Here is a 21,424-nt window from a genome sequence, read left to right as displayed (position 1 = left end):
CCGCCCTGTGTCACCTGAGCCCAGGACTTAGGACAGAGGGAGGGCCCTGCTCACAGTCAAAACCCCTCGCTCTGCCTTCGCTGCTAATCTCACTCTGTGTCCACTGCTCTGTGCCCGCTGCTCTTCCCTTCTGTGTCTGCAGCTCCCTGCCTGCTGCTCCGCCATGAGCGCTCCCGTGGTGCTGTGTGGTGGGACCTCCGAAACCCGCGCTGCCACGGCCGAGATCCAGGCCATCGCCGACAAGGTAGGCGGCCCGGTCCCCCCGAGCCCGGGTAGGTCCCGCCCTGTCCGCACAGGGGCAGCGCCCGCCAGGAAGCGGAGGGTATGGACGCTGGGACAGGCGTCTAGAGGGAAGGGCCTGGTGTGCTTGTCCTCGGGCGGTTCGGGTCAGTGAAGCTGGGGCAGGGTCTGCAGGGTCCTAACTTCCGCCCTGCCTTCTTCCAGTGCTCCTTGTGCAAGTAACACAAAAACAGACACCAGGCTGGGATGCAGAGGCAGAGCCTGGTTCAGACCTGGGCAGCGCTTGACCTCTGTGCCTCAGTTTCCTCCTCTGTAAAGTGGGCATCACTGGGGGCCTTCACCGAAGGTTCTGGGGAAGGTGGGAGGGTGGGGCCACAGGAAGGCTCAGGTTCTGAGAGGACACAAAGTCCAACAAACCTGCTGCTTCCTTAACCCCATAGAACCCCATCCCGCAACTGCACCCCATTTGCTCAGGTGGTTTAGACCATCTGACCACAGTAAAGGACGGTGACTCAGTCCCATGAGACTTTGAAAATGAGGAATGTGTAGGGACTGGGTGGTGAGCCAGTTGGGCAAAGTTCCTCTCCCACGCGGCTCCGGATCCCAGCCTCTCCTGAGGTTCCCGGGTCCCAGGCCTAAGGAATTCCTCACTTGCTGGGTGAACTGTGAATGCGCATCAGCTCAGCAGAGAGGAGTGGCTGTCTCAGGGCTCCCTGATGTGGTGCTGGTCACTTGAAAGTGACAAGTAAGAGGGCGGGCACCATGGCCACTGGGAGGCAGTTCTGAGGGCGGGGCTTGCCTGTGGCTCCTAGAGGACAGGGCAGGGACACCCTCATGCTGCCTCGGGTACTGACTCCCCCAGCTCTCTGGGCTGCAGGTGTGGAGAACAGAGGTCAGAGAGGGAGCCCTGGCCAGAGGATGTCAAAGTCCCAAATTCTGGCTCAGCCTCCTCAAGTAGTGCCCACCAGTCCCGACCTTGGCCTTCCCTAGCCCTCTGCAGTCTCCTGGGCCCTTGAGGGTGGTAACTGGCAACTTCCTCACCATCCCCAGGCCTTTCCTGCTCCCCTTGGCTCTAGTACAGCCCGTCTTTCTCCCGGTCCACAGTACTATCAGTGAACTGTCACCACGGGCAGGGCCTGGAGGCTGCCACATGCCCAGTCCCATCGCCTGCATTTGGGTCTTCTCACCATTCCTGCTTTCCTGCCCCCACTCCTGAAACAGGCCAAGAGGGAGGCCATTCCTTCCCAGACTCCCGTGTGCGTTTGTGTGTGTCACTCATCCCCGTAGGCTTGTCCACCGTCCGCAGGGTCAGATCCCTGTGGATCAGACATGGCACCTTGTATGACAGGTAAGCACTGAGACACAGGTAGGCCTGCAGTGAGAACACTGCCAGCCGCATGCAGAGGGCAGAGGAGTGGCAGGAAGGGCCTGCCTTCTCCCTTCCTGACCCTCCCTCCAGTCAGCTGCTGACTCCATTCTCCCTCCATTCTTATCCCTGGTTAGGGCCCCTCCCTGAAGGCGCAGGCAGGCCACAGGCCTTGTGCCGGCCACGAGTTTGACATGCTTGGTCCTGATTGTGAGGAATAATCCATAAAGGGTGGCCTTAGAGGTCAGTTTGTAACATTTGACATGAGGCCTCAGCTCCCGTGTCAGCCACTCTTGCAGGAAGAAAGACACTGAGTTCCCCTCTCTCCTGTCCCCTAGGTGAAGTCCCAGCTGGAGGAGAAGGAAAACAAGAAGTACCCAAATTTCAAGGCCACAGAGTACAAGAGCCAAGTGGTCGCGGGGACTAACTACTTCATTAAGGTGGAGTTCGCTACAGGGGTGCTCATGCAGATGTGGGGAGATGGGGGACTTACAGGGGCCAGGACAGGGGTGCTTAAGGAGGTTCATGTAGCCCTGGCTGGTGTGGCTCAACGGATAGAGCATCAGCCTGCACACCAAAGGGCCTCGGTATTGATTCCCGGTCAAGGGCGGGTACCTGGGTTGCAGGTTGGATCCCTGGCCTCAGTTGGGGAGCATACAGGAGGCAATCAGTCGATGTACCTCTCCCTCTCTCTTTCTCTCTAAAAAATCAACGAAAATGTTTTTAAAATAATAAAAATAAAATGAGTGTGCATGCACTCCTGCAGGCCTCCATGGAGGAGAGGACTGAGCCTTTCTGGCAACTAAGGGCTCTGAGGAGCGGATGAGGCATGCCAGAGGTGCTGGCTGGGGTGCTGGGCATCTGCTTAGCCCGAAAGAGGAAGATGGGAATGTCACCACCCTAGTGGCTGATGCCCTGAAGGGACTGGCCTCCAGGCTCTCAGCGCCTTTCTCACACAGTCCGCCAGGCACAGGGACTTGGGGTCAGAGGCAGCACCTGCCCCCCTCACTCGACTCTCTCTTTGCAGGTTCAAGTTGCAGATAATGACTTCGTGCACCTTCGAGTGTTTCAAAGTCTCCCTCATGAAAACAAGGCCTTGGCCTTGGACAGTTATCAGACCAGCAAGACCAAGCAGGACGAGCTGGCCTATTTCTAGTTCTGGATTTTGAACTGAACCTTCACCATGTGGTTCTCGGTCACGTGTTCGCGTGTCGGGGTCATGAATGCCGTCTCTATGCTGTGCCACGTTCGCTGGAGGGGCTGCTCTGCACCAATCTGGTGTCTCTGCCTCTGACTTTAACAGCATGATTTTCCTCCCAATCAATGATCTTAACTAAATTGCTTTCCAAGAGGGCTGAAGTGATCCCTACATAAATACATTTTTAAGTTTTTGCAATTTCCTCCTTTGCTGTGTGTTTTGTTCTTCATCTGAAACCATAACCACCATATAGACGTGTTTTCAAAGGTCTTTCACGGCCACGCGCCAGGCCTGAGGCCCTCCACCTGAGCAGGAGAGCCCAGTGGGGTTCCCCCAGGTCCCAGCCAGTGGGTGGTAAATCCCGGGCCCCAGGAATCTGCTCCAACTACAGGTCTGGACTCTGCGTCCTATCTCCAGGCCTTGGTTGCCCCGGTAAGTAAAAGGATTCGAGTAAACCCAAATCTAGACCATGAGTTCCAGATGTGCTCAGTCACACTGTTTCTGTAGCAGCAATGACACAGCAGGGACCAAAGTGTTGCTGAGACCAGCTGCACAGCTGCTCAGAACTGGCGGCCTGGGAGGCGGTGCCTCTCATCCCCTTGGCTGTGGGCACCTGCTCAAAGCCTGAGCCTCTGGAAGGGCCCGTTTCAACAGGGTCCTGCCCATCAGTGCGGTCAGTGCCTGGTTGGTTTGCCCCGTGTTTGTGTGAAATAGATTAAAAAGAGGGCCCCTGACATCATAGGAGTAATGACTGTTTGGTGAAATTTCTATCTGTGTGGCTCAGGGTCAAGGTAGAATATGTGTTCCTGAGGGTTAATGTCCGTCTGACATTCCTGAGCCCCACTCGGGTCCCCTGGGGCATGTGGCGTTTTGTGCCAGGGTCAGGCTGTCTGCATCCTGAGGTCTTGAGGAGAGTGGAAGGGTGGGCGGTGAGCATGCGGAGCCTGGAGAGTGGCAGTGAGAAATCTCTGCACAGTGAGCTGTGTGCGTCCCCGTCCCTCCATGAACTGGAAGAATAAAACGTACATAACAGAGTCAAGCAACTGTGCACTGAACAGAAGACCGAACACAGTTTCTGATAGATCCTCCCTTCCCCCAACTGGTGGGCGGGGTATGATGTAACCTGCAGCCCAGAAATACCTGAGTGCCTAACCAGGTACCTTATATGGACTATACATTGGACCACCAATCCACACCTGCCAAATACCCTAAGCCCTGTCCTATATGGACAATGCAGTAAGCCACCAATCAGTGTGTGCCGAGTACACTAAGCCCCCCACCCCTTCCCATTCCGCCCCAAAGGCGTGCCCACCCCTGCACGTGTTGCTGTCTTCCCCTTGTGTTGCTGTCTTCCCCTTGTGAGGCAGCCTGGCAGGTGCTTCTCCTCCAATAAAGCCTGTAGTCCTGGTTTTAGGCCTCCGTCTGATCTTTCAGTTTCCACCTGGGACTTTCAGGGACCGGCAGGGGGAGACGGCATTGAGAGCGCTAAGCAGAGCTGACAGCCATGCCCTGCTCCGCCTGGTTAGTAATGGGTGATTGCTTAATGGGTGTGGGTTGTGCCCAGGGTGATGAGGCATCTGTGACAGGAAAGGGGAGACAGTTACACATGGCTGGGAGGTACAAATGCCCTGGGCTGTGCAATTGAAGTGACTCAGGTGTACTTACTTCCTGTGAATTTCACCTCACTGAAAACATAGCACAAGACAGTCAATCAGAGCCAGTCTGGGTGAGCCCTTGGCAGAGGATTTGGGGAACAAATGCTGGGCTTGCACTCTTCCATCTGCCCACCAGGCCGCTGTGGGAAGCTGCCTGTTGTCTTCACTAGCAGAGAGCTGTGGACAAGGAACCCGGAAGGCTGGTGACCCTTGAAGCCCTGGCAAGGGTCAGGGCTGTGCACCCACTGTTAGTCCAGACAATGGGCGCTGAAGCAACTTCCCCATTTATTATTATGTAAATCCTTGCTGATGGGCTAGTCCAGCTGTGAGCAAACTATGGCCTGCGGGCAGGATCCGGCCGGTTTGGCTGTTCTATCCGGCCCACGGAGCCAAAAGAGCGGAGGGTTCTCTTGCTCTCTCCTCCGCTCCTTCACCAGCAGCAGTGTTCACATGGCAACGTCGGAAACAAGGCCGAAGCTCCTTCTTCTGAGTGGGCGGATTTATATCCACCCATTCAGTAGAAGGAACAACCTCTCAATCTTCCAGAGGCTCCTTGTAATGCCTGCGGACGCATCTCCGGACATCACCCTGGGAATGCGTAGACACATTATCGTGGAGATGTAGGGAGACACGCCCCTGGAGAGCACAGTATCAGAGCCTTTCCGAGGTAAGATTAAGTGTTTACATTCTTCTTCTTCTTTTTTTTTTTAAAATATATTTTATTGATTTTTTTACAGAGAGGAAGGGAGAGGGATAGAGAGTTAGAAACATCGATCAGCTGCCTCCTGCACACTCCCCACTGGGGATGTGCCCACAACCAAGGTACATGCCCTTGACCGGAATCGAACCTGGGACCCTTGAGTCCACAGGCCGATGCTCTATCCACTGAGCCAAACCTGTCAGGACTACATTCTTCTTGTTAAAATGTTTGAAATGAATAAAACTATTGAAATAAAAAAAAAAAGACCGTACCCTTTTATGTAATGATGTTTACTTTGAATTTATATTAGTCCACACAAACACTCCATCCATGCTTTTGTTCCGGCCCTCCGGTCCAGTTTAAGAACCCATTGTGGCCCTCGAGTCAAAAAGTTTGCCCACCCCTGGGCCAGTCTGCCTGTTACTGGAAATTGTCTGCCTAAGGGCTATGGGTGTATCCCAAACCAATAAAAGGTGGGTGAGGCCTGAGCACCAGTGGAAGTCCTTCCCCTTGAGTTGGACTTGCCCACCTGGCTCCCCAATATTTCCAAATAATTTCTTTTTTCTTGACAGGGCAGTTATAACTTTATTGAGGTTCTTTGTAATTAAATGCTTCAGAGTAGAGACCACAGTCTGCAGGGAAAGCAGCCTCCTCATGTTTCCTCCCAACCACCCATAAATAGAAGTAGAATTTGGTTGATTCCTCATCTCCAGCTTCAGTGGCTAAGGGGTAATGGATGGAAATGGAGAGAATGACTAAGAGGCAAGGATGAGGGTCGGTCTTAAAACAGGAAAATCCTGAAGGGCTTCGACTTAAACCAGCCGAAGTTTGTTTTACAGCTGTTCTCCACCCAGTTCCAGCCAACCAGGAGTAAGTTAAATATCCTTTTGCCACCTCAGCTAATGACAACAGTAGCAGCTTTCCAGAACTTGAGCCTAGTTTGCACCAGTTGCCAACACCACAGCTGCCAACATTACAAGAGATTTTAGAACAGCTCTTCTACCCTCTCACTCTTTTCCACGGGAGGGCTGGCTTCACCCCAGGGATCAGTCCATCTGGCAGCCTTCATTTCCGCTTCTTCTCCTGTGTGCTGGCGAACCGAGAGTCTAGGAGCTTCTTGCTGTAGTGTAACGGCCAGGCATGCACTTGAACCGCCAGCACCAACACCAGGTACATGACGGAGACGGCAGAAAACCCAAAGAGGAAGCGGTAGGCCTTGCCGTGGCGATAGAGCTGCTGGGCGGCAGGGAACATCTCCATGCTGCCGTAAATGAGGGGGGCGATGGAAAAGAGCCCCATGCTGATCATGGAGAGCACCAGGTAGCTAATGTTGTTGCGGGGGAAGGAGAGGAGACCCAAGAGGGAGGGCACAATACTCAGCAAATATGGGTACTCCCACTGATAGAGCATGGCCACCTGATCATGTGATAACAGCCTCAGGTGTCCCACACTCATCTTGGCAACCAGCAGCAGCCATAGGACCAGATGCACGTAGATCAGCTTCTCTGCCAGGCCCCTGCCCCTAGCACACTATACACCCTCCCACATTTTGTAGATAACTCCTCAGGTCATCCCCAAGTAACAGGCTTTGTGAGAAAGGCAAGGAGAGCGCGGGAGGCCGCGGGATCTGCTTTGTGTCTGAAGCACCTGATTCTGCCTCTCAAACCCACGCTGACCGCCCTGTGCTGCTTAGCTGTCCCTGCCTGGACAGCTGGAGAATTAGGGTCGGCACTGCAAGCTGTGGTACTCCTACGGGAGGGATGTGGCTGTAGTCAGCTGGCCAGCTTAATAAAGGCTCTTAAAATTTAAATTTTGAGTCGGTGGCCAAGGTGAGCAGGGCAGGGCAGGGCAGGCCCTTTCTTTAAGAGGGAGCTATTTGCCCGGCCAGCATGGTTCAGTGATTGAGCATCGACCTATGAACCAGGAGGTCAGTCTGATTCTCGGTCAGGACACATGCCCAGGTTTCAGGCTGCATCCCCAGTCGGGGGGTGGGGGGTAAGGGGGGGTGTAGGAGGCAGCCAATCGATGATTCTCATCATTGATGTTTCTCTCTCTCCCTCTCTGAAATCAATAAAAAAAATATATGTATGTATATATATAAAATATATGTATATAATGTATACTAGAGGCCCAATGCATGAAAATTCCTGTAAGAGTAGGCCTTCCTTCCCCTGCTGCCGGCACTAGCTTCCCTCCAGCACCTGGGACCCAGGCTGGCTTCCCTCTGGCCCCGGCTTCGTCAGGAAGGACATCTGGAATGATGTCCAGTCTAATTACCATATTACCTTTTATTATATTTTTTTATTTTTTTAAAGAGGGAGATGTTGAAGGGAGAGCAGTGACCACGGCTTGGTTAATGCAGTGTAGGCACTGCACAGATGATTAACAAAAGGGAATCCTGTGGAGAAAGAATTCCTCACGCTTCACCATGATTGCCATGAAAATATTTATTTGTGGAGAATCATAAGTCAACAGGAGCAGCACACAGACAGGCCTCTACAATGGTGAGCTGCGTTTTACATTTACAAACACGTTCCCACTCACAGTGGGCAGGGCTGGTCACCGCGGGGCCAATGCAACCATTGTCTGAATCTCACAGAGATCGTCCCCTCACAGCTTTGTTCCCAGGCTGACACCCCCCCTGAGAAGCCTCCAGATCCCAGCTCCTTTCCTGGAAGGCCTAGGGCAGCTTCGGCTGGGCTCCCAGTCAGTAGCTCTGTCCTGCTGGGCCAGTTTTGCAATTGATTGAAATGCCAACTACAACTCTACATTAGCAGGTGCACAGCTATAAGGTTAAAACATTCAAAACACCACCCGGTCTACATGGAGACCGGGAATTCCTTTCCAGTTCCCTGAATAGTAGCATCTACACCTCCCATCACCAGGACAGGGGTTGCAGTGCGGGCTCGGGTGGTGCCATGGGGAAGGGCTGGTCCTCGCTCTCCAGCGCTGACCTGCAGGCCACGATGTCCCAGCCACAGCGAGCGCCCCACAGCCTCGGAAAGGAGCCTCCTGCAGAATGGGCTTCCTGTCACAGGAAGATGAGAACTTGCCCATCGTGGTGGTGGGCTGGGGCGGAGGGGAGCCCCCTCTGAAGCGGGGTTGGAGGTGGGCAGGAAGTCTGGCTGTAGTACAGGCTCCGCTTGGCTTGGACAGCGAAAACGCTTTTAAAAGACCTGTTTACTCTGCCAGCATTTAAAAAGAAAATTCTAGGAAGAGCCCCCCACTAACAGAGCTTTAAAATATCCCCCAGGTCAGACCTAACAGTATTCACAGAGCTCTGTCTTACAAACAGAACGAACACATTGTGTGATGAGCTCAAATCTCGAATGAAAGGCAGGAATGTGGTTGGCAAGACATTGTTTTTTAATCATTTAGAGAAAACACTTTGCACCGAGAATCAAGTGCAGACGTCCACAAGAAGACACATGCGCTACGAGCACCCCGGGTGGGGCCTTCCAGACTGGGTGCTGGGTGGTGCTGGGAGGAGCCGCTGAGCACAGTGGGGGATGGGACACACACAGGGCCGCCCTCCCGTGCATCACCACAGAACGCAAAGCCTGGTTCCCGTCACCGGACAGAGATTCATACACCGAAGGAACATTCCCCAGAAGCGGGGCTGATGTTTGCCATCTACCAAGGTGGGCCAAGACCCCGCCCAGCCCATCTGCCCTCGCTGTGTCCCCCTGCTGGCAGAGACTGGAAGTGCGTGGCTGGATTCTGAAACCAGAATCTACGCCTCCCATCACAGGACAGGGGTCTCTGTAAAAACACAGGCTCTCATGATGTTCTTCTCACCGACACACCTGCCGGCTACCGGATTCTGCACCTGTCACAAAGCGGCCGGCCGCACACACACCAACGCTGCCACAGGCCAAGGCGCACATGTGCCGGCCCTCGGCCACTGCTCAGGGGGGGAACTGCAGGCAGGAGGAGGTCTCCTGGGGAAATGACGTCCATCCAGACCAACTGGGCCACAGTTTACGGCTTCCCTGGCTTCGGGCAATGGGCCTGGCCTCCCAGAGCCACCCTCTCCAGGGCTTGGGGTCCTTCTGAGGGGCCACTCAGCTTGGACACCTGACACGCTGCCTCCGGGGACACAGGAGCTGGCTCTCCAGGGAGCCCTAACACAGAGCCTCAGAGGATGATGAGAAGGGAACCCCAATGTGGCATAAAAACAGGTGGGCTCCATCCCACTGCTCTGCTGGTGGGCAAAATTGAGTCCAGGGCCACCTGGCTCCCACCCAGACTCAGAGAGCCAGACCACACTCACAGTGTCCCCATCTGCTCAGTCACCAACTCCCCTCCCCTCCTTCTAGCCCAGGTAGGGACTGGCGGCGGGGCCCAGGGGGAGAGGTGGGTGAAGGATAGGTGGGCGGCAGAGAAGGAAGACAGGGCTTCCTGGCTATGCTCCCGAGTACAGTACAGTCACATGGTGTCCCTGACTCACACAGGTGTGGACCTGACGCCCTAGGCAGGTAGGTGATCCCATCCAAGGGCAGAAGGACAAGGAGAGGGCGGCGTGCAGTGGCGGTCCAGTGGTTAGAACAGGCTTCCCTCCTCTTGTGCACATGTCACCGGAGGAGTGAACATGAGGTTCAAGCAGGGACAAGAGTGGTCCCTGGACATCCCGTAATCCCCGCCTGCCCCACCCTCTGGCCTGGGCTCAACACTACAACACCCTCCTCTTACGCAGAGCAGGTGGGCCAGGCCAGGCACAGGCCATTGGAAAATTAAACATTTTAAAAATTGGTTCTAACAAGTGTAAGAAGAGGACGACAAACAAAGCATCGTTTTACAATCACGGACGTATATTGCAAAAGTAACACAGACTAACACAGTCACCTCAGCAGGACTTGGCAATGACTGAAGACTGATTCGAAAAGGGAATCATCGTTTGGAATTCATCTTTAAGGTCTACAGGAGAGGGTTTGAAACACCGGAAAGTCTTGAAACCTGCACTCCGACAACCATCTTCCACGTTAACATAAATTACCATCCTGGTGCATGTTGCTAAGCTATGTAAGGTAAGAACAAAGATCAGTTCTAATTTGGACCCAACTTGTATCAAAAAACTACTGTCAGGAACCAAGGTTGGGAAATTCTGCTGTTGGCGCGCCATGGAGCGTGTGCGTGTGGAGACGAGCCCAGACAGCACAGGCGCGGCAACACGGGCCTGGGAATGTGGGGCTCGGCCTCCCACGAGAGCTCACGTTTCCACAGGAGCCCACACTCCGCAGAGGCTCTCGGGGTCCCCCAGTTCCTTCTCTCAGCAGAGAGAGCTCAGCCCGTCTCCGTCTCCTCGTGGTCGGGGCTCCCTGCCTGCTCGGGGTCAGGGCCTTCCAGCTGAAGCGCAGGGAAGAGAAAGCCTCAGGTGGCACCTGAGTCCATGGTTCCACAGAAGCTTCAAGGAGAAATAAACCCCATCATGCTCTGTAGAACGCAGGGGAGTAAGAGAGCGAGACCTAGCGTGGGGCCAGGCCTCTGAAATAAAACCAGGAGCCAAGGACCGAACAGCGTTTGCGGAGCGTGAGCTTCCCTTCACGTTCGCGGTGCTCAGGGAATAGCCCGGCACCCACACCGTGCCTTCCCGGTGGGTTTCACCACCTCCTGGAGGACAGACACGCCTGGTTCCTTGTCCAGCCCTATACTGGCTCTCAATATTGAAATAAAAAAACTTCTCGTTGGCCCTCTCCCCAGCTCTACTTGGCAGTGGCAGTATTTTCCATTAAATGTGCTACACGCACCCAGGGCCCCGGGTGACGTGGCTGGTCCCTGTGAGCACCCTGTTGGGGAGGCTGCCCCCCGCCAGGCTGCGGGCCCTCCTTCCTCCTCCTGGTCCTTCGGGCCCTGCAGGGACCAGGAGGCCGGGCTCCTCCGCGGGGCTCAGAGGAGCCTGGTGCTTGGAACCAGGAACCAGGGACACAGCGCCCTGACCCTGTGCACAGGCCACCGCCAGCACGACAGCGTGAGAGTTAGACATTCAGAGGTACAGTGGGGAAGAAAGACCGTGCCATGGTGCCGGGAGCTCAATGGAGAGGGGCCCCTCTTCCTTTTCAGGCATTTTCTACAAACAGAGAATGTGCTACTGAGGAGCTGTGTGGGCCCTACCTGTGGGCACGGAACCAAGGGCACAAGGGCTGGCCTCGGAGAGTTTGCTTTCCCAGGAGCCACGTGGGCCCCATGTCCTGTCTCCCCTCCAGGCTGTGGGCTCCCAGACTAGAGGGCAGGGGGCAGAGATCCAGGCAGGCTGAGTCTTCAAGATGGGCACCCCTGCCTGTAGCCAAGCCTAAGGTACCCCAAAACTCTGGACAAGTGGAGCCAAGGAGGTCTCGCTGGCAGTGGACAACTGGACTGGTGGCAGGGCCTGGGGCTGAAACGTGTCAGCTGTGGAGCAGGAGCCAGCTCTGCCCCCCGCACCTGTCTGCACGCTCACTCCCTGGCGCGGACCCTCGTCACCAGCAGCCGGTGGCACACACGCGGTGCTTACGCTGTTGTGTCACCAATTCGGTGAGTTTTCCCAAAGGAGCCAATGTGGCATCGCCCCGCCCCCTCAGCCCCGCACCAGCCTTCCCTTTCCTGGCATCTCTGCGCCTCGTGCAGCTGGTCCCTAAAGACACTGTGGGTTAAAGGGCGGTCCCGCTGATACTGGTGAGATCTGTGGACTTGCATTTTCGGGGTCTTGGAAGGTCCCCGCCAAAGTGACTGTGCACACCTGTGTGTGTCTGGCCACGGGCACTGACCTGTCCATATGATCAAACAGAGCGGACGTTGGAAGTGCCCAGGGACCGACCGAGCAGCAACGTCACAAACAAACTCCTGAGGCAGGAGCCAAGAGGGAGCGGTCAGAACGACAAGAAAGGTACTTGGCGAAACCCGTCCTCAGAGACACACAGACACAGCCACGGCCCGGCCCTGCCACAGGGGGCACCTCATGGTGGGAGCCCACCCGACCCTCTGGGGCAGCAGCCCCTCCCACCATGCCCCCTGCCCCCAGCTGGGGAGGACGCCCCCCAGGGGGTGACCACAGAGCTGGTTTTCAGGGAGGCCCAGGAGCCTTCGTGGGGAAGGGGGGCTGGGTCTCCAAGTCACATATTTCTGCGATCACTGTGTTATTTTTAAAAAGCACGACTGGCACATTTTCACAATTAAGACCAGTGGATGCTGGACACTCACAAAAGGAAAAAAATACCAAGTTTCGGTCACAGCTCTAAGGCAGACGTTACGTTTTTCACAGGGATGACGACGGAGACACCGGCGCTGCGTGAGCAGGTGGGCGCAGCAGCCCTCACAGCACCGTGGCCTGGACGACAATCTCTGGGTTCTCGATGTCCCTTTTGCTCTGGACCATCCTCAGCTCCAGCAGCGCCGGGCTGGGCTTCTGTCCTTCCCCGGCCTGGGCTACAGAACAGACAGTGCATGAGCCTCGGGCAGAGCAGGGAGATCGCCTTGGCGTTCCCAGTCGGAAGGGAGCTCCGGGCTGCAGCCCGCTGCCCCCATTCCTACCCGCCAGGCCACGGGGACAGCGGGAGCCCCGGGGACCCCATTCCTAAAGGCCAGGCCAGGGGGACAGCGGGAGCCCTGGGGACCCCATTCCTACAGGCCAGGCCAGCGGGACAGTGGGAGCCCCAGGGACCGCATTCCTACAGGCCAGGCCAGGGGGACAGTGGGAGCCCCAGGGACCCCATTCCTACAGGCCAGGCCAGGGGGACAGTGGGAGCCCCAGGGACCCCATTCCTATAGGCCAGGCCAGGGGGACAGTGGGAGCCCCAGGGACCCCATTCCTACAGGCCAGGCCAGGGGGACAGTGGGAGCCCCAGGGACCCCATTCCTACAGGCCAGGCCAGGGGGACAGCGGGAGCCCCGGGGATCCCATTCACAGTCACGCAGGTGCCACCTCTCCCCTGCCCACCGCTCTGCCCGAGGCCCCAAAGCAGGAGGCTCTTGGGATCGCGAAGGCGCCCACAGGCCTGCGGTGGTACCTTTCGCACACTTGATGGTCCGCTGCAGAACGTGGTGCATGGCTGACACGGTCTTCTCACAGGCCACCTGCGGGGAGGAGGGACCACTGTGCCCGGCCACCTCGAGACTGTCCGCTCACCATGCTGCCCACAGCTGCCTGCGTGGGCACTGTCTCCACCCAGAGTCACCGGGGCGCTGGCTTGGCCAGCACATGCTCCCCCAACCAGCTGGGCCTTCCCCCCGGAGACTAACAGAGCTGAGCGGGTGCCTGCACCACTAACCTGCCCTCCTCTGGGCCAGACAGCTCTGGGAGGGGCTGTGACACAGGACCATCTGCATTGCCTGGCACGTCGTAGATGCTTAGTGTTTCTGGGATGAATTAAGTATAAAGAATCTACACGGGAAAGAACTTGTGCCCCAAGGTCGGCCAAAGTCATTGCTCACAGTCAGTCTCACAGTCAAACTGAACTGCCTCCCCGACTCTGGGACCCAGAGCCCCTCCTAAACCAACTCGGCCTTCAGAGACACAGCAGCGAGCCCTCCTCTGGGCACCATGATGCCACCACCTGGACAGATGGCGCTCCCGCTGCTGCCAATTAGACTGGCAGATTTGCACTCTCGGCAGGTTGGCCTTCAGGGTGGGCAGGAGGGTGTGAAACCAGCCAGGGGAGGCACATTTTGGCTTCGATGGGTAGGTGAGAGGGGAGGAACCCCAGAGCAAGTCTGCATTGCACAAACACAGAACCCAGATGTGTTGGGGAGGCCTGGGCCCCGGGGGAGATGGGGTCCCTCCAGGGGCTCTGCCGACAGCTTTAGAGGAATCCATTTCCAGATCCTGAGCTCCGAAGTCTGCCTTCCCACACTCAGGGGGCAGCAGGCCTCACCCACCTGACGAAGTTTCTCTAACGCTGATGGAGGACAGGCCTGGCTGTCAGCTGATGGGGCATCAGACAGAACAATATGACAAGATGCCCCGAGGCTGACAGCAGGAGGTCAAAGAACACCCCTGGGAGTCCTGAGCAGGACCACAAAGCACACAGAAAACCCCCGCACCCCAGTTTACCCAACCAGCCCAGTGGCTACATTTGAGGACACACTCGCACTGACTGCTCTGTGACAGAGGCTCCCCGGTGCCGAGGCTGCACACCTGTCCTGAGCCAGAGCCCTCAGATTTCTGCTGACACAGGCCTCCCGGGGCTGGGCCTGGCACCCTACTTGGGAACGAGACACTGAGCAGGGGTGGGGCTGGGACTCAGACAGATGTGGGGCATGAGGTGGCAGCCAAAGCTAGGGAACCCTCACACCCTCCAGCTCTTTAGAGGGACATGACAACCACTCCCCACAGAGATGACGGGATCAACGGGGGCAGGAGGGGCACGCCCTGCTGACCTTGAGGTTATTGGGGTGCTTGTGTGTCCACGCCAGGAGCATGGCAGCAAACAGGTCCCCGGTGCCCACAAAGACGGCGTCCACCTTGTGAATGTCCATGCGGATGCGCTCTATTGCCACGGAGCCATCAGGATGCCCTGGGGGACAGCATGGCCCGCTGGGACCCCAGACCCTCACCAGCAGAGGCCCAGCCCAGGGCCCCAGCCTGCCCTCCTGCCCGCTCAGCCCCTGCACCCCATGCGGAAGGGTCATGGCACCCACGGAGGCTCAGTCCGGCTGACCCCTGGGCTCAGGGCCCACCCGGTGCCCCCAATACCCCACTGCGGAGAAAGTGAAAGATGGGAGCCCCAGCTGACCACCGACAGGACGGCGTGGGGTGACTGAGCAGCTGATGAGGGGCCGGACCGTGTGATCTGTGGAGGGAGCCTGAGTCACCATGGCGCCTAGAGCTGTAGGGACTATGTGAACTTACTGAAGTGTGTGAGCATGTGTGCAAGCCTGAGTGTGAGTTTGTGAATGAGCGTGTGCAAGTGTGTGAATGCATGTGTGAGTGCATGTGCTCTGCACACAGATGCAGAGGGAGCCGGGAGAAGCTGCTCTCTGGGGCAGTGGGAGTGACCCAGCCCCATGCCATTTTAACGCTGTGCGGAGCCACCAACCCGGTGGCACTCACAGGATGAAACAATGAACAAGCAGAGCACGACGTGAGCTCAGCCCAGCCCCGGCTCTGCGGAAGGTCAGGCGTGTGGACCCCTGGTTCCCCGAGAGCCTGGCTCCAGCAGGGCTGTTCCCGGTGACCCCAGAGGTAAGTCGGGACGTTATCCTCAAGCTGCCGGCCCCATCTGGATGTCGAGGGCTGCTTGGCGGCCATGGGGGAGGTGGCAGCTCCCCATGCTCCACTGCACCTGATTCATGGAATCCTTCCTCATTCTGATTTAGTCTCATCTTTCTCAGGATTGGGGTTGGGGGTGACAGGACTTCAGGAAATTGCAAATCTTCTCAGAGGCCTCAAGGGGCATGTGGAGTAAAGGTGTGGAAGGGAGCTCAGTGCTGGGGTGGGGCGGGGTGGGGCAGGCATGGACTCAGGGCTGCACAATCAGGTAGTCACTGCCCCTCGGGTAAGGGAGCTCAGTGCTGGGGTGGGTGGGGTAAGGCGGGGTGGGGTGGGGTGGGCACAAAGGACTCAGGGCAGCACAATCAGATAGTCACTGCCCCTCGGGGAAGGGGTGCACAATCAGGTAGTCACTGCCCCTCAGGAAGGGAGCTCAGTGCTGGGGCGGGGCAGGGCGGGGCGTGTGGGACTCACGGATCCTCTGGCTTCCCAGCACAATCAGGTAGTCACTGCCCCTTGGGGAAGAGAGGTCGGAGCTGGTGATGACCACGGTGTCGGGGCCCATCGAGTGCAGCACGTCCATCACCTGCCAGGCACGGGGAGCACGTCAGCCAGGGAGCTCCCGAAAGCCGTCACTCCTGCCCCTCAGCCCTGAGCCCCAACAGCCACACACAGCGGCCCGCACCCCCCCACACACTCTGGCGGGGTTTGGCTTAAGGGTAGGAAGATGGGAGACAACAGAAGCTGAGAACCGGAACCCACCCTGACCGGCCCCTGCCCGTCCAGTGACAGCTTTGCCAGGTTAGAGCTACCGACTCCTTTCACTCAGCTTAAAGTCTGAGGGCACGTGCCTGCCGGCCCCCATCTGCACCCTATAGGTGCCCACCTTCTGGAGGAAGGTGCCCACCAGCTGGGCCAGCTGTCCTTCCTCATCTGGGCTCCACACACAGCACACACCAAGCAATGCTGGGCTCCCCGCACCTGTCCGCTCTGGGAAGCCACCCACTCACTCGCTTATGTTTTCAACCAACATCTACTGTGTGTGTGTCCAGCAACATGCTGGGGGCTGGAGGCTCCCTGCCCTCGAGGGCACAGGCCTTGTGACAAAATATCCACCGAGGTCCACTCGGGCCTCAGGAGAGCGAGCCAGCTGAACCAAGCAGGGCCCGGCCTGGAGAGACCTGGGCGGAGGCAGAGGGCCTCATCGCAGGCAGGAGGCGCATCACCTGCCTCCCGTGGGCGGCGCCGGCCAGCGGAGCCACACCATCTCATGGGGTCACGCGGAGGGCCTGGGAAGGCTCCTGTGACCGTGAATCGTGCACACACCTTCGGGACTTCTCGTGCTGGGGACTGGTGTGGACTCCAAGTCACGGACCCTTGGGCTAGGGTTCAGCTCTCCCTGTCACAGCCCGGCAGCCGTGTCCCTCCTCTCAGCCCAGGGCCCCGGGCTTGGGGTCACAGAGCCACAAGGAGCGGCCACTCTCTAACTTGGCTTTTCTGGAGGAGCTGTAGGAGGCCCTGCCTTCCTGTGCAACTGCCTCAGAGCAGTGCCTGTGATCGTGTGAGCGGGCACTCCCTGCTCTAGAGCTGAGTGTGAGTTGTGGGAGATGCGTCCCGCACCTCTCGTGCACACACACACACACACACACATGCACACAGGGGACAGGGCGGGGGGGGGGTGTGGAGGGCAGAAAGGAAACTGACAATGCAGCCCCCTGGCCCTCGGGCTAGGTGACAGGCAGCCGGATGCTGGCCCCTGGGGCGTCTGTCTCCCATCTCCCAGGTGTGCAGCGTCCCCTCCCCAGGGAGCAGGCCGCCTGTCCCACGCCAGGACCTGGAAGGCCTCCTTACCGCTAAGGCTTCTTCCTGGCTGTGGATCTTCCTGCCAGTCAGTAACCTGAAAGACAGGCGGGCACAGGTGAGACGCTGCTTGCTGGGTCCTGCCTAGAATGTTCCCAAAGCGACAGCGGCACTGGTACCCTCGCCTACCCACCCCCCCACCCCGCCCCAACCCCCACAGGGAACTAACTCAGAGCCTGCTGGCCATCACGGACCAAGTGGCCATCATGATGTGTCTGGGGACCGGTCAAGAGTAAACTTTAGGCCGAGCTGGGGTGGTTCAGTGGTTGGGCGTCAACCTATGAACCAGGAGGTCATGGTCAGGGCGCATGCCTATGTTGTGGGCTCAGTCCCCATTAGGGGGCGTGCAGGAGGCAGCAGATCAAGGATTCTCTCTCAATCATGGATGTTTCTAACTTTTTCTCCTTCTGCCTTCCTCTCTGAAATCAATAAAAATGTATATTTTTAAAAAGAGTCAACTTTAGTTTTAAACGGGAACTAGCTGCACACCCCTGGCACCGGGAAACGCCCCTCACTCCCTCAGTGCCTGGTTCTTCAATGTGTGAGTGAAAGGACAGAGCAGGACTGATGGCTGTGTCCTTAACCCCTCTTCCAAGAAAAAGCCGCAGGGTGTATCCGTTACTCAGCCTGCCCTTATCTCGGCCAATGGGAAAGCGGGGGGGGGGGGGGGGGGAACTAGCCCAAGGCCAAAAGTATGCTGGCCACCCCCCCTGTCTTTGTGTAACCAGACCCTAGCTGCACCCTGCCCCAAGCCCCGACCCCAAGCCCTATAAATTCTTTGTTCTCTTGGGATTCGGGGCTCTCTCTTGCACCCAGTAATGGAGGCAAGGGGGGGACCAAGCGAGCTTGTATAAGAGACCCTCTGCTTTTGCATCGGACTGGCTCCCTGGTGTGGTTTTTTGGGGATCTTGAAATCTGGGCATAACATTTTGGGGGCTCGTCTGGGATCCCCGACACCATCGAGGGACCCCCAGTCCAGAGGGCCTGACTGACCGCGGTACGTGTTTGTGTGTCGTTGTATGTTTTGTATCTATCCTATGTGAGCTCACTTCTGAAATCTGTAATCGTAATTGCCCGCATGATCTAGGGGATCAAGGGCGGGAGGAGTTGGGGGACACCTCGATCCTCCGTCTGGAGGGGTATAGCTTTGCTTCCGCGGAGTCGGAAGATCTGTAGAAACCCCCTCAATCTGGGACGGGCGGAGGAGTTGGGGGACGCCTCGATACTCCATCTGAAGAGGGGAAATTTTGCTTCCGCGGAGTCGGAAGGTCTGTAGAAACCCCCTCAATCTGAGAAAAGGCGGGTCGCTCTGCTGGTTGGCGCGCAGCCATCGTCTAGCTTTTGGTTTTTGCTTCCATGGAGTTGGAAGGCTGTACTTTTTTGGGCCCTTTAGTTGTTTGTGTTTCCGTTTTGTTTTGTGGACTTGCTGGATGGACATTATGGTGGACTCAGACTGCTCCCTTGGGTATTGTGATGAATCATTTCAAGAAGATTGGGGGAGGCTTTAGAGCTCCCTCAGGAATGGGGAAGTTGTTAGGAATTGAATGGATTGTTTAAACTCTGAATGAATGTCTGGTGAACGTGTATGAATGTGGAGGGAGGGGGACTGCTCTCACCCCTCCTTTGTGTGGCGGTCGGGCGGCTGCCTGAGTGAGGGTCTGTGGAAACAGGTCACCCCCTCCCCAAGTATTCTAAAATTAAAATCCTTCTTGTAATTGAAAAGCTTTTACAAATTTATAAATGCATCCGGGATTTCTGTGCACATGTAAAGGGAAAAGGCCAGTTTAAAAACGAGTGCGCATAGTTTTGAGCTGAACTTGACTTTTTGCTGCGTACAGAATAAAAACCCGAGACTGTTTTGGCCTTAAAAATGGCAAAGTTAAACCTGAGAAAGAAATACAGGCTGGTTTCCCAAGGCCATTTAAAGTAGCCCTTTTGAAATTTCCCGCCCTGAGGCAAGTACCACCAGGAAGTTGATAGTCAAGTTTACATGTGAATAGCTATGGTTTTGCTTCTTGACTTCCCCAGAAGGAAAATTGTGACCATTTTGAAATTTAGCAGCTATGCCAGGCTTATTGGCTGGAACCTTAAAACTTTTAAGTTCAAATCATCTAAAAGTATTGAGATTTACAATACTGAAATGTTGATCTGAGTATGCCTAGTATGAAGTCTAGAAGATAGAAGTTAATCTATTCATTGAAAATGCCTTATATTTTATTTGAAATGTATCCTTAAATGCAAAAGTATTGATTTGAAAAATGCTAAGTATTTAATTTGCTACTTAAGATTTAAAGCTCTGAAAGTTTAAAGTGCAAATTGAATCAGGAGAAATTAATTAAATATCTAATGTATAACTTGCTTTTGAAAAAATAGAATGTGTTTTCTCTTAAATGATTAGGAATTCAAAATATGTTACTTCTTGGTCTGATTTTAAAAAGAGAATTAATTTTTAAGATCTCAACTGAAATTTTTAATACAATAACCAGTTTAAATTTGATTAATATTCTTTAAGATAATTATAAAAGGTATAAACAGCTAATATATGCCTAAGTTTAACCTACGTTCTAGATAATGTGTTTACCCAAAGCTGTGGTTTAAATTGCATGCTGTCTCTGCTTAACTAGTGAAATTTCTGTGTCTCTTAAAATGTATTCCTAATCAACTAAGAATTAAGGCTAAGAGTTCTAGCTACCTGGAAAGCATGGCCTTGGTGTGATAGGAGGAAAAAAAGAAATGTTAAATGGATAATATACCAGTGAGCTGGGACTGGTCACTAATGATGGATTGTGAGAAGGGCTGAACATGGCCTAACTTCTCCTTCCTTGGTACCCCTGAAACATCAGAGGATCCAATGTGTTTAATCCTCTTGAAGGACATTTAATGGTTCTTTCCTTCCTCTTTAACTTCTAGGGGATTGTATAAATGGATTACTGATGTAGATTATCAAGAATCTCTAAGGGACTTGTCCCGTATCTGGAGGAATGGCTTCTAGATGGTATTCACCGTCTCTGGGACTTCCGGAGGGAAGTCGAAACTCGGATTGGCTAAGGGTTCGAGTCTGGCCTATCTTTTAGAAAGACAGAAAAGAAGCATTCCTAGGCAGTTTTCTACCGCCTCTGTTCAGGGACTTGTTCTGCATCTTGACACAACTGAAATTGATTTGTTGGTATTTTGTGGTATAAATGTGGCATGCACCTCTAAGTTCTTAATGGGGAATGTATCTAGTTATCATGTCTACTTAGTCTTGATTTCCTTGTTCAATATGAGTACCGTTTCTATCTGGATGAGACATAGGTCAAGAATCCTGTCCTGGGACGTGGGAAAGGGAGGCCCCCACATCTGTTCCTGTCAGGCCCCCATCAGGGGACTTGGGCGGTGTTCCTGTTACCTGCTCAAGATCCCAAGACTGTATTTGTTCATGTAAGTGTGGAAATATATTCTGTGCTAGGTTGGGATTTTGGAATTCTGGGGTAGATTTAAAAGATATTTGTGACTTTTCTAGTCTGATTGGGACATTTAAGGGTGGGGCTCACAGTTCCTCAGGGCAGAGATTCCATGGGCCCTTCCCCCTGCCTGTGCTGAATTAAATAATACAGGCCAGTGTCATTTAGCTTGCTGGTTAAAGGAAAACAATGGGCCTTAGACTCTGTAAAGGTGGGTGGGAATGAAGCTGGTCAAATGTACTGAAAGAGTTTGGTACCTGTTGCTGCTAGCTAAGGAGGGGCTAATACCCACTTCTAGCGCACTCCCTTGAAAGAGGCCTGGTTGCTGCTCTGCCACAAAGAGAACTGGTAGAAAGACGAAAAAGCAGAGCGCTGTAACTGATAAACAGGGTTACCTAGAAGCCATCAGGACTTTGAAGTTCTCCAAGAGAGGAGGAATCTGACTCAGAGACTGGCGAGGACTGGGTGGCTTTTCTTTAACAATCTCTTTCCTTGAGAGGGCTCCAGAGGGCACACGAGGACATTTGGCCGTGCCTCCGCGCCATCTATGGGACCAGCCCAACCCCAACTCCTCATCAGCACAGACCAGGAGATTGGGTCTACATCAGAAGGCACTGCTGGGAGACCCTAGAGCCACGTTGGAAGGGTCCCTACACTGTGGTGCTGAAGACCCCCACCGCTCTCAAGGTAGACGGCGTCACGACCTGGGTCCATCCAGAAAGACTTCATCACCAAATGGAGTATCGATCGATTGATCGAGATCAACGCAACCCGCTCAA

General features: G+C 55.2%; 3 protein-coding genes across 6 annotated transcripts in view; 1 reads left to right on the top strand and 2 right to left on the bottom strand.

Moving 5' to 3' along the window:
* On the top strand, nt 1-3,002 carry LOC132229950 (cystatin-B-like). Of its 2 annotated transcripts, none has more exons than XM_059686659.1 (3): nt 1-244; nt 1,945-2,064; nt 2,634-3,002. In XM_059686659.1, the coding sequence occupies exons 1-3, from the start codon at nt 164-166 to the stop codon at nt 2,760-2,762; spliced, it is 330 nt and encodes a 109-aa protein (XP_059542642.1). In that variant the 5' UTR covers nt 1-163; the 3' UTR covers nt 2,763-3,002. The 2 variants fall into 2 exon arrangements, with proteins under 2 accessions (XP_059542642.1, XP_059542643.1); XM_059686660.1 differs by having other exon boundaries at nt 9-244; nt 1,945-2,046.
* A 2,724-nt stretch (nt 3,003-5,726) lies between these two features.
* LOC132229949 (protein jagunal homolog 1-like) lies at nt 5,727-6,629 on the bottom strand. The gene has a single exon (XM_059686658.1). The coding sequence runs from the start codon at nt 6,612-6,614 to the stop codon at nt 6,225-6,227; it is 390 nt and encodes a 129-aa protein (XP_059542641.1). The 5' UTR covers nt 6,615-6,629; the 3' UTR covers nt 5,727-6,224.
* Nucleotides 6,630-7,591: 962 nt separating this feature from the next.
* Nucleotides 7,592-21,424, bottom strand: part of PDXK (pyridoxal kinase) — a 33,700-nt gene continuing 19,867 nt past the window's right edge. For 2 of the 3 annotated variants that reach the window (XM_059686640.1, XM_059686642.1), the window contains 5 exons: nt 17,194-17,239; nt 15,817-15,928; nt 14,511-14,647; nt 13,142-13,208; nt 7,592-12,560 (listed from right to left, as the gene is read on the bottom strand). In XM_059686640.1, the coding sequence (XP_059542623.1) occupies nt 12,448-12,560; nt 13,142-13,208; nt 14,511-14,647; nt 15,817-15,928; nt 17,194-17,239 (475 nt within the window). In that variant the 3' untranslated portion in view covers nt 7,592-12,447. Of the gene's footprint in view, nt 12,561-13,141; nt 13,209-14,510; nt 14,648-14,712; nt 14,924-15,816; nt 15,929-17,193; nt 17,240-21,424 lie in introns of those variants that run through there. The other variant, XM_059686641.1, reaches the window with a different exon arrangement.

This window comes from Myotis daubentonii, chromosome 3 (genome assembly GCF_963259705.1).
Source record: "Myotis daubentonii chromosome 3, mMyoDau2.1, whole genome shotgun sequence".
In the NCBI taxonomy this organism is placed as follows: Eukaryota; Metazoa; Chordata; class Mammalia; order Chiroptera; family Vespertilionidae; genus Myotis; species Myotis daubentonii.
Note: the sequence above shows the minus strand (reverse complement) of the source record. Positions and strands in the feature narration are given on the sequence as shown.

Bases quoted from the DNA above. Each gene is read 5' to 3' on its own strand.
- LOC132229949 (XM_059686658.1), bottom strand. From the start codon at position 6,614: ATGAGTGTGGGACACCTGAGGCTGTTATCACATGATCAGGTGGCCATG.
- LOC132229950 (XM_059686659.1), top strand. From the start codon at position 164: ATGAGCGCTCCCGTGGTGCTGTGTGGTGGGACCTCCGAAACCCGCGCT. The intron at 245-1,944 runs GTAGGCGGCCCG...CCTGTCCCCTAG, and splicing joins TCCAGGCCATCGCCGACAAG to GTGAAGTCCCAGCTGGAGGA. The intron at 2,065-2,633 runs GTGCTCATGCAG...CTCTCTTTGCAG, and splicing joins AGGTGGAGTTCGCTACAGGG to GTTCAAGTTGCAGATAATGA.